The sequence below is a fragment of the Fundulus heteroclitus genome, chromosome 9 (assembly GCF_011125445.2).
Source record: "Fundulus heteroclitus isolate FHET01 chromosome 9, MU-UCD_Fhet_4.1, whole genome shotgun sequence".
Classification (NCBI taxonomy): domain Eukaryota; kingdom Metazoa; phylum Chordata; class Actinopteri; order Cyprinodontiformes; family Fundulidae; genus Fundulus; species Fundulus heteroclitus.
The window spans coordinates 29,498,759-29,510,204 of record NC_046369.1 but is presented as its reverse complement, the minus strand read 5'-3'; the positions used below and the strand labels follow the sequence as shown (position 1 = coordinate 29,510,204).

Sequence of the window (11,446 nt, the reverse complement as noted above, 5' to 3'; positions counted from 1 at the left end):
TTCAGATAAAATATTACCTCACTGATCTAATCTTTTTTGGAATATTATAAATATTATATCTTCCATTAAAACACCAATTTGAATATGGCATAGAGATAACCTGAGTAAATACTAAAAGCAGCTTTAAAATTATGATCTTAAGCTAACCAAACTGATTTGACACTCTAGGAAAAAGTATTTGCCCCATTGTTGGAAAAAAAGCAATGACTCATCAAAAAACAAACAAAAAAAAAACAGTTTGACATCCTTCAGTCTGGAAAGGTTAGAAATCCTTTTCTAAAACGCCAACAGACCAACGTGAAAGTGATTATCCACAACTGGAGACAAATGGAGCAGTGGCAAACCTTAACAGTAGAGGAAGAACTGCTAGATACCTTCCTGTTCATATTAAAACAAAATCCCAGTAATATACACTGAAGTGTGTGGCTGTAGGTCAAAAGGTGCAAGGGTTAAACAGAGCTGAATACTTCTGTGAGGCACCAGATTCATGTGATTCTGACTGTAGGATTGTTTCGTTTCAGGATGACCTGAAGGAACTTGGACTTCTTTCTCCTCCATATGACTGAATATGAAATGGGCCTGTTTGTGTTGCGAACTCCTTTTGTTTTTTGAATCGGATGCTGTAATAATAAACTGATGGGAACTGATTTGGGCCTTTTCTGGCCATTTTCTTTAACGTTCTTTAATTGCTTTTTAATTGATAGACAATGGAGGGCAAATTATAGAAAGAAGAAATAAAGTCAATCAAACTCCCAGTGCAAACGTTGTATTTGCAGCACCCGTTACTTTAATGCTCCTTTAAAACATTTACTCATTTGACAAATGTTTGCTGTTCACTAAAAACATCTCAAGGTAGTATTACACATTAAAACATAATGAAATGTAATATCCAACAGATAATAAGAAACATGTCACAGTATTGTAATGGTGGAATATTTATGGTCGTTACATTATTTGGTTATTGGCGCAGGAGCAGAACTATACCCAAAAACTGTGCAGAGCTATTGAGGTGTATTTAATTTTTATATCACAAGAGGAATTCTTGGAGAAGTCAAGGTGAAGATCTTAAACCTAAGAACACTGTACAGGCGTTCAGGCATGGCGGTGGTAGCATCATGGTTATGATGAAGAGCGACCTCCAATTCTTTACCTCCGATTAGTTAATCTGAGTTTAGTTGGGCTTTAAACATAATTCAGTGTTCCAAGCATACAAAGTATCCCAAAAACCCAGCAGAACCGGGTTAGAAATAAAGAAAGCAGCGTAACATTATCACCTGGAGTGGCCTCGACCTCAACCTGTTTGAAAAGTTTTAATCAATGGCTAAAGCCTTAATCTATGGCAGGAACACCTTGCTGCCTTTATTCCCTTCGCCCTGACTTCCTGTGTCGCTCTTTTTCTTTTACTTCCATTGTTCAGGAAGGTGGGTTCTGATCCTGGCTCCAAATCTGATGACGCATGTTGAAATAAGAACAGCTGCATAGTAAAATCACAGTGAAAAGTGCTACATTGCTGCGTTGCTCGATGTTTGTCCCCTCCCCCGCTAACCTTCCTGACAAGAGTTAACATCAGGGGTTGTAAAACAGGGAGTTTTTCAGACTGTTTGTGGACGAAGTTTGGACACCAGGGTGGGGATGACGGTTGGATGGTGAACTTGGACGTAGTAGACGGCACTTCCTCCAGCCACCATCATCAAGCTCCACTTGATCAGGCAGCCCGCCCATGAGCTCTCATCTGGGCCCAGCTGTGGAGGCAAAGAAACGATTACGGTCCTGATTTCAAAGAGCGTACTCCAAAATGAATTTCAATGAATATTTATGTAATCTCCTCAAGCTAAATTCCAGTCACTTTCATCTCCGTTCCACCAGGTGGCGCTCTTACCAGGTTACAATGGTTTTTACTGAGCTGGGGAAGAAATCCTTCTCTTACTTTGCTCCATGGTCTTGGAATAATTTACAAAACTTGCTCCATTTAAATGATCTAATCCCATTGAATGAATTTAAAGCCATGTTAAAATGTCATGTAATTGAAAAATGTAACTGCCCTATGTGACCTGTCTTTTCCTCTATGTGAGATTTTATCTATGTTGTACTTTTGTTTGTATTTCAACTGGTGTGCCGTCTTGGCCAGGTCTCCCTCGAAAAAGAGATCTCAATCTCAAGGGACTTCCTGGTTAAATAAAGGTTAAATAAAATAAAATGCTAACATACAGCGCAGGACAGGGGTTTACATTTACTCACCAATAAGCCGGGAAGTCATAATGATTCAGGGCTTTTAGTGAAATGCTCTTTTTGTTCACAGTGAAAAGATTATACAACTTCCATCATTTTCTAAAGGCAATAACTAGTTTGAATTTTTTGTGGATTTTCTCTAAAGCAAACAGGATCAAATAATTACACGTACAGGCTCAGATATATAAACACACCCCAACCACTTTTCAGAGTAATCCCCCATAGTAAATTGCATCTCAGCCAGACTTTTTTTATAGCCATCCTCCAGCTTCTAAAATAGTTCTGACTGGATATTTGACCACTTTTCCAGTGGAAATGGTGGAGATCATTTAAACAGGCTAGTTTACTGATGTGGGATTTTAAGCAGACTTCAAATATTGAAGTCAGCTTAAACCTCCACTAATATTTATCCAAATATTAGCACAGGTACTGTAAATATTTGAGCTTGCATTTACATTTTTGATTTTCAGTAGAGAAAATACCCATTTAATTATTTTAAAAATCAGCGCGTTCTGTGTTTTATTCTACCCTTAAAAAAGTAACTGTTTAAAATAAAATCCTCCAAAGACAAAAACCGATTCACGCAGAGGAGGAGTGTATGTAAACTTCTGACTGGCACTGTTTATGACGCTGGTTTCAGACCTTTCGGGTTCTCAGGGGCTGGTACATGCGATCCAACTGGGTGAAGATTGCCCGGCGGGCCCCGTCCCATTTTCCAGGTCCCATCAGTCGGTACTGATAAGCCGTGATGGGTCCCCAGAAGACCCGGCTAAACAGGGGGAAGTCCGTGAGGAACAGCCAGAGGAGACTTGGGCGAACTCCGATATCCTTCGCCAAGTCGTCCATGTACTCGACAAAGTCCACCTGCAAAGGTGTCAGCCTCGACACGACGTAGCTGCGGGAGGAAAAAAGTGTACACTTCAAAAACTTTTTAAACAGACCTAGAAGCTTTGCTCTCAGACTTGTAATTCTAAGAACCTGTCATTTGGCATTGAGTTAGAAGACATAAAAAAAAAAACATTGTTTATACTTTTTCTCTATATTCTTGGTGTCCTTCTCAACAGCCTTGATCATGGACGGGCTTGAGGGAAGCTTCTTGTGTCCTGGAGACCCAAAGAGAGAAAGATGACATTAAAGAACCAGACTTCCAATGGGGTAAAAAGTTATTTGACCCATTGCTAAGTTTGTAAATTTGTCAATTCAGCCTGAAATTAATGTTTATAGGTGAAAGCGCATGGAAAACACAGCATAAAAGTCATATAATGTGGAGTGAAATAAATATTCGATCCCCAAGCAAAACACAGGATAATACCATTACTGAGTAACCATTACTGACAGGCACAGTTATGAGACGTTTTTTTTTTGTTTTATGGTTGATAATCAGATTTTTTACACGGCTCAGAATAAATTGTCGCCTATTCCTCTTTGCAGAACATCGCTATATCCTTCAGGTTTCTTGGCATCCGTTGTGAAACTCGGCCCTTTATCTCCCGCCACAGGTTTTCTATCAGGTTGAGGTCATGACTCCATGAGCGTACACAATATGCTTCTTGCTGAGCCTCTCCTTTGTTGCCCTGGCAGCTCCGTTTTTGGGTCACCGTCATGTCTGGAAGGAGGTTTTCATCCGAGCTGTACGGTCCACGGCCCCGTTCATTGTTCCCTCAGTGCAGCGGGGTCGTCCTGTACCCTTTGCAGAAAAACAGCCCCAGAACGTAACGCTTTACCCTCCTTCTTTTGACAGCAATTTGGTCTTGGCCATGGCGTAATTCATAGAGCAAGCGTGCGTTACACACATGAGAAGATCAGGAAAGTTGGTAGTTAGTTGACTGTGCACAGCTGTGTCACATGGCCACCAGCCAATCTGTGGCCCTCACAATCTAGGGATCAAATACTTATCTCACTCAATACACTGAAGAATTTATTTAACTTTTATTAACTTTTCATGCATTTTTAGACTGATATTCTATATATTGCCATAATCTGTAATCAACCATAAAAATAGGAATTTGTTCTTTGTAAGTGGACAAATTCACAAAGGGGATGGCATAATTATTTCCTCCACTGTATATGTGCTCAGGTCGAGACAAGTGGCGCTGATTATAAAACGTAAAGATGTAGCACAGTGGTCTCTGTTGAAATGAAGCCTCACCACTGAAGACACGGGTGACAAAGCGGGCCTGCATCTCGGCTTGTGGCATGATGGCTCCGTCGGAATGGATAAAGCCCACGATAGCCAGAGTGGGGTGCTCCAGGACCGGGGGGAAGACATGTTTGTACAGACCCACCCGGTGCCCTGACTTGTACATGACGTCGTTTGGCAAGTAGGGGAAGTCATAGTTGTACCCTGTGGCGAACACGATCAGATCCACCTGTAGGAAGGAAAAACTTTAGTTCAAAGCACTTTCCACGAGGAAACGACAACGTGCGGCGCATCTGATGACGTTGTCCGCTAACATTTTCCGCAGCGCTGCCGTCGTCGAAGAACACGGTGGAGCCACGGATCTCTTTCACGTTTGGCTTGACGAGGACCGACCCGGACAAAATCTTGAAGGGGAGGTCGTCGTTGATCACTGGAATCTGACTGAAGAGCCTTTGGACAAGCAGGAAGGAGGAGAAAGGATTTAACAGTGGCCTGCGAAGATGATGAAATCCTCTGAGAATCCAACAGAAAGACATTTAACATGTATTAATTTCAGAAGACAGAGCTTCTGCCACCCAGCTGAGTTTTTTTCCCCCCGAAGTGCAATCAGGTAATCACAGGAGCAGTCAGGGTAATTATCTTACCATCCTCAACCGAACAGTCACAAGAAATAAATGCTTCAATCACTCGTTTCGCGGCAATCTTAGAAAATCTCATAAATGACCCTTTGAGCTTGATCAAATGGTGAAATGGTATCTAGAGTGAATTTACATATTGCTTTTCTAGTCAGAATGGCCTAATTGTGGTGCTTTCCACTGATGGCACCCTGGGAAACTGAGTCCTTGGATGAGGTGTTCTTGTTTACAACTGTTTACAACTCAGTTCAAGCGCTGAGAGATAAATTAAACTGTAAGGCTTTTAAAATCTATAATAATCCATCATTTAATGGGAAAGGTATAATCTGAATGTCAGACTGACCACTAAATTAATTGGTTATTTCATTGATTATTGAGATATGAGCCTGATTGATTTATTAACCATCTTTTGCCTTTAGAAAAATACCTATTAGTCTCGTAAAAAAGGTTAGAGTGTACAAAGAGCAGCATCTCTCTAGATCACGCATCTTCAACCTTTGTCAACTCCTCCCTAACGGAGAGGCTGTGCAAGGACCCCCCCCCCCCCCCCCCCCTGTCAGTGGACAGTTCTTATCTAAATGCGATTTTCCCCCCAATAAAAACATACGCTCTTATTAAAAGTAGTTTTCTTCTACATATTGCAGAGCAACATCATGATAAAAGATAAATTTTGTTTTCAAGGCTTTTTTTGCCCATTTTTTTACCTTAGTACCTCTAACTGTGCAGCGCAGAGTAAATCAAAATGGATTTATAAACTCCCTACCTTGAGGACTCTGCTTCAGCACAGCCGAATCAAACAATTAGGTCATTAGCAGGACTTTGTAGATCTTGACGTAATGACCTCTGATCCAAGTAAGCTGGACAAGGGACACTTGTCCAGAACAGCACTTTGAATTGTCTTGTTACTAAAAAGTGCTTTATAAATAAACTTGCCCTGCCTTGTAAAAGCTACAGTGCACTGGCTGTCGTGGCGTCCTATGAATTACAAATGTAGTCTAGATTTCTGTCCAACTTTACACCAAGCATTCATGCAAACTTGCACAGTTTAGACTAAGTCCTGTTTCCTGCTGCAAAAAGGGGCTTTGTTATACTACAGAACAGATTATTCTGGTTCTTGCTGCAGCAGTTGAAGTTGAAGGGAAGGGCAAACACGTGTTGGAACTTGAGTCCCAGATAAACGTAGCTGAGCTCCTGGTTGGTGGTCCGTGTCACAGCAACGAAGTATGCGCGCCCGTTTCCCACAGTGCGGATAATATTTTACATCTTGGTCCACATGCTGGCCTAAGGGAGCCTGAGCTGCCTGTGACCTTTTCAATGTTTTTTTCCTTTAGCGCTCATGTTTTGGTTGTTTTTTGAGCATGCATCTTTCCTGAAGAACAGAGTCAGCGATCCTTTACATAGCAGGTTAGCACGGTTTCATAATGACAGTGTGGGGAGGTCAGCGAGGAGTTTAAAAAAATAAAATAATGTTATGATTCCATTGACAAATAGCCGTTTAGTTTTTATGAAAAAAAGGGATCCACTTTCAGCACCCTACCTGTGTTTGGGTTTGAGGCCGTACACAGCGTGATCATACATGGCGTTGAGCTTCTTCTCCCCGAGCCAGTTAAGAAAACTCATGGGCAGCAGCTTGAACATGATATGGACAAAGCGCGTGTTGAACCTGTCGACCGGTAAGCCGTTGTCAGAGACCTGACGGATGACCCAGGCCCCACTGCGGGTGCTCAGGTACACCTGCAGAACAGATTCAAAGACAACGGGCAATGAAGTTGTCAAGGAAAGCACGCGGCGCATTTTATAGGTAGTACAAGCCTTAAAGGCAAGGCATGTGATTGGAAGTATCCAGAAAAGTCTCCCCGACCTGCTCTGCAACTCTGCTGCCCTCCACGGCGATGTCCCCTCCGGAGTTACCGATGCCGATGACCACCACTCTCTTGCCGTGCATGTCCTCGGGTCCCTTGTAGTCCCAGCTGTGGAAGTATTTGCCTTCAAACGTCTCCATTCCTGGAACATATTGGAGAAAAACACTGCCCAGTCCATTTTCCTTTTGATTAATAACAAGGGTATTTCGCGTTAATACAGCTACATGTAAAAGTATCCATACCCAGTGAGATTTTGTCATGTTACAACCTTATTGGATTTTTGGGGGGAATCTTAAGTGAAAGACCAGCAAAAAAAAAAAAAAAAAGCCAAGCTGAAGGAAAAGTATTCTTGAGAAGAGCTACTTTACGCCACCATTTTTTGGTGTATTTACAGTGTTAAGATGGAAATGTCTCTACCAGCTTTGCACACCTGAACTGACATGTCTGCCCATCCTTCTTAACGGCATAGTTCAAGATCAGCCAGATAAGCCTGAGAGCGTCTGTAGGCATCAGTCTTCTAGCGATGGGTTCTGTACTTTGACCGGGCTTTTCCAACATATGATATGCTTGGACCTCAACCATTCCTCTGTAGCTCTGCGTGTATGTTACGTCGATTTCCTGCTGGAAGGCGAAGGCCCGCCCCAGTCTCAGATCTTCTGCAGAGTCCAGATTTGTGGAGAGAACAGCACTCTAAGAGACGTTGGAATATTCTTTTGTTTAACCTAACTCTGCTATAAACTTCTCCACTTCCACAGGTGATGTGTTCCTTGGTTTTCATGTCGCTGTTTGTTCACTAATGTTCTCTAACAAACCTCCAAGGCCGTCATAGAACAGCTGGATTCATACTGAGATTAAGTTACACCTCAGAAGGCTGTAATTAGCAATTAAGTGGCTTCTAGGGGCATTTGCCTGCACAGATTTTTAAAAATTGGGTAACAGAATAAAAGGGAATAAATTATGGTATATACACACTTTCCTTTCATACTTTTATTTGAAAACATTTTTTCCTCCATCTCATATTTAGTACTTTGTGTTGGTTTGCTGGTAAAATTCTAATTGGGTGCATTCAAATTTGTGTTTAAATTGTTACAAAATGATAATGATACCTGGGAAGTCTTTGAGAGGCAGGTTAGGGTAGTTGAAATGACCCGAGCAGCAGATAACTGCGTCAAAGACGTGCCTCTCCTCTAATCCATCTTTGTCCTCCGTCACCACCTCCCACTGGCCGGTGCGAGAAAAGTCTGGTCTCTGCGTGACTTTCTTCACTGAGGTCTTAAAGGTATAAAAAAATGAGACCAGGGAAATGTCAATAAATGCACGTGAACAGCACCAAAAAATGATTGGATGAGGTCCAGTCACCTGGAAGCGAATGCATTGCAGCAGTTTAAAGTGCTCTGCGTACATCCTGAAGTACTTCAGGATTTTAGAGTGGTGCATGTAGTTGGGGTAATCAGCAGGGATGGGGAAGTCGCTGTAGCACATCATCTCCTTCCAGATATTGATGGTGAGGGAGCGATATATGCTGGCTCTGTTGGGCTCGGACACTTCCTGGGAAAAATGAGAGGATGGAGAATTGAAAGTGAAACCCTGAAAATCTGCAGGGTTCAAACGATCTCATCTGCAGTATTTTTCCCCCCACAGCAAAGACTTGCCTTGAACTTCCAGAGTCCCCCCATGTCGTCGCTGCTTTCAAAGCAGGTCGGCTGCATGCCCTCGTCCAGGCAAGCCTTTATGCTGGTCAGACCAGAGGGGCCCGCCCCGATCACTGCGACTCTCTGCACCATGATGGAGCTGCAGCAGGACAAGGAGAAAGAAAAAAAATGGAAACATGACACAATGCACACTTAGGTGGATAACATTTATTTTTTTTTGTGAAAATCTAAATCTAGGTTTTCTTATCACTTATTTAAATGAATAAGTCAAATTAAAGCAATGGCATATGTCTTAGATTCCTTTTAAGTAAACCTTTTGTTAAAAAGACAGTAATGGACCCCCATCCCCCACCCCAGTTTTACAATTTTACGGTTTTAACATGCACCCTACATTATTATGTTGAATCTTTTTCAAGCTCTTTACCAAACTTGCAAGTACAGATGATATCAAGGTGGTCGCCTAAAGCAGGAAAACATTTTATGTAAGGCCAAGGAAATGTTTCCCCCTTCTGCACAGAAATCCTGAATTCAAACTTATTTTTTTCCAAGGAACAACTTTTTATGCACGTTGTCTAAAAGAAGCTGCTTGTTTTTCCCCCTATTTTCAGAAACGGTCTCTTTTGCAATATACTTACTGCTTTAAGCGGCGCTTTATGATATTCCACAGGTAAGACTCAACTTGGACTCTCGGTAGTTGGAACGGAGACAAACTTCGAGGAACTACGGAAGCCGAGAACAGCCGTACCCGCTATGCATTCTATTAACTCGCGTGCGGTTTTCTCTATGCAATATTTGCAAATGTTATCACGAGACTGGAGCCAGTGTATGTGGTGGCACCGGGATTTCAGTCGCAGTTGCTTTCTTTTCGCAACATGTTGCTACAGTGCCGCCCTTCTTGCCTTCTGATCAGTTTCGACTACTTATTCAATTAATGTTCGCGTTACGCATAATAGACGTGTAATTATGGTGCATTTACGTGCCACTCGTAATCTACAGCATCCTAAATAAATTGGGTGAAGTATGAGACCTCATAGTGAAGCTGTTGTTTTTATCGGCAAACGTCTTGCTCAGCAGCTCCTAAATGTGACTCTAGCTATGTGAATTGAAAGCATCAGCTGAGTATCAGCTTTGTTTCATCACGAAATCGCACCAAAAGTTTTGGTCCAAAACACCGTTGTGTTGCAAAATTAGGGCATATATTGGAAGAATATTTGGAATTGCATCTTCTGTTAGGTTGTCACCTTAAAATTCTTTAGGGTTCCAGCTCATGATTTGGGACTATATTTCACATTTTAGATGAGGTCTGAACTGTTTATTATTTCTCTGAATGACTATAGCTCCCCCTACTGTTTTACTTCGTCCTTTCATTGCGCTTTCCTCCTCCATCTGACTCCCTTTGCCGATAATGTCATGATTCCAGGTACTTTCTTTTTAAATGAGCAGAATAATAATAATAATAAAAAACTGTCAAGCAGCATTTTGTGTATTATTTTATTGCTACTAATTTGTGAAATTATTAGAACACACATTTCTGACCTGTAGGACTGGTTCTACCCTGGAAACCAGCACCTTTGATTGAATCCAAAGTATCACCTGACCACTTACGATTGAAACATTTCTAGATAATTTTAAGTTTTGAGGAAGATGGAAAATATATTAGCAGAGATAGGCCTTCTTGGCTTGTAGATAAACACTGATGCCTTTAATTGCAGCCTGAGTCGTAAAACAGGTTTCCCAGAACCCACAGAAGGAACAAAGGTGGGCTTTGGTTTTAAATCACATAAATTAATTGACCTTTCACATACAAATTGCTATATCAGATCTGTGCTCTGCCCCCCTTTTTTTTATTGAACTCATGATGCATCGTCTTATACTACTTTTGATCTGAACAATAAATAATCCACATACTTTCTCCAATTCTAAAAATCTCGCAGTTGTATTTCATGCAAAAGTTTGCAAAAGATTCTTGATCTTTTTTGCATGGTTGATAACGCAAACAGGATAACCCTTACGTATCTCTGTACATTGAAGGTACCCCTGGCCATTGGTTATTTATTCTTGAACGATGAGCAGACTATAATATATCAAAAAGTGACACAGAATCTCTGATGATGATTTTTTTTTTTTTTTTATGAAAAAGAACTTTAGCACAATCCTTCGATTTCCCTTTGGTCAGAACAAAGTATCATCTAGTGCATTTTCTTCTTATTAAAATCTCTGATGAAAACGTATAAACTATTGTAATGTTTCAATGCATTGCTTGCAATGTTTTATTTATATAAATATAAACTTTGATGCAAAAAAAAAAAAAAAAAAAAACAATGCGAAATATAGAAAGTTTTGGGAAAACTTCATCCCTTTTAATTCAACTCATTAGTTTAACAAACGTGCATGTTAGAGTCAAAGGGTGGCAATTGTGAAATATGACATAACTTCAATGTAAACGTAAACGCACTTTGCAGCGTGGCTCACCGGTCAGTAGTTGTGTCTCTTACCTTGTGCGCTTCTTAGCTTGTCTCTGGAAAAGGGACGGATCTCATCAGCGCGCCCACTTTTATACAGACCCGCCGCTGACTCTTTTTTTCCCCTTCCTCTCTCCTGGTTGCAAAGAAACCAACTCTATCTGCCCAGTCTGTGGATGAGAAGAGCATATATACTTTCTTATTTATCCATCAGAAAAATATACAATCAATCAATGTAAGGAAGTGGCTTTTCTTTTCAGGATTTAATTAGTTACGCAGACGCAGCCTGCTGTAAATTAATTGCAGTTTTGGATTATGCTGCTCAAAGGGGGCGGTCCGGACTCAGATGACCTGATCCGCTGCTGCCGGGAAGACAAACGTTACAAATACGGCCAACACACTTTGTTTAGGGGTCGTTTTTCATCAAAGAAATACATGGAGATATGAATTATTCCGCTGTGAGCTG

The 11,446-nt window shown here is 41.2% G+C and overlaps 1 protein-coding gene across 2 annotated transcripts; it reads right to left on the bottom strand.

Annotated features, from left to right (window-relative positions):
• Nucleotides 1-759: 759 nt before the first annotated feature.
• On the bottom strand, nt 760-11,127 carry LOC105928901 (flavin-containing monooxygenase 5). 2 transcript variants are annotated; one of them, XM_012866437.3, is made up of 11 exons: nt 11,014-11,127; nt 8,519-8,657; nt 8,226-8,414; nt 7,973-8,138; nt 6,866-7,008; nt 6,542-6,738; nt 4,684-4,819; nt 4,379-4,598; nt 3,260-3,332; nt 2,872-3,124; nt 760-1,742 (listed from the first exon to the last, which is right to left on the bottom strand). In XM_012866437.3, the coding sequence occupies exons 2-11, from the start codon at nt 8,648-8,650 to the stop codon at nt 1,593-1,595; spliced, it is 1,659 nt and encodes a 552-aa protein (XP_012721891.2). In that variant the 5' UTR covers nt 8,651-8,657; nt 11,014-11,127; the 3' UTR covers nt 760-1,592. The 2 variants fall into 2 exon arrangements, with proteins under 2 accessions (XP_012721891.2, XP_012721892.2); XM_012866438.3 differs by lacking the exon at nt 11,014-11,127 and adding an exon at nt 9,154-9,251.
• Between the last annotated feature and the right edge of the window lie 319 nt (nt 11,128-11,446).

Coding starts and splice junctions, on each gene's coding strand:
- LOC105928901 (XM_012866437.3), bottom strand. CDS start 8,650: ATGGTGCAGAGAGTCGCAGTGATCGGGGCGGGCCCCTCTGGTCTGACC. Junction 4,820..6,541: donor GGCCTCAAACCCAAACACAG/GTAGGGTGCTGA, acceptor GCTTGTCCAAAG/GCTCTTCAGTCAGATTCCAG. Junction 4,599..4,683: donor ACGGCAGCGCTGCGGAAAAT/GTTAGCGGACAA, acceptor TCCTTCCTACAG/GTGGATCTGATCGTGTTCGC.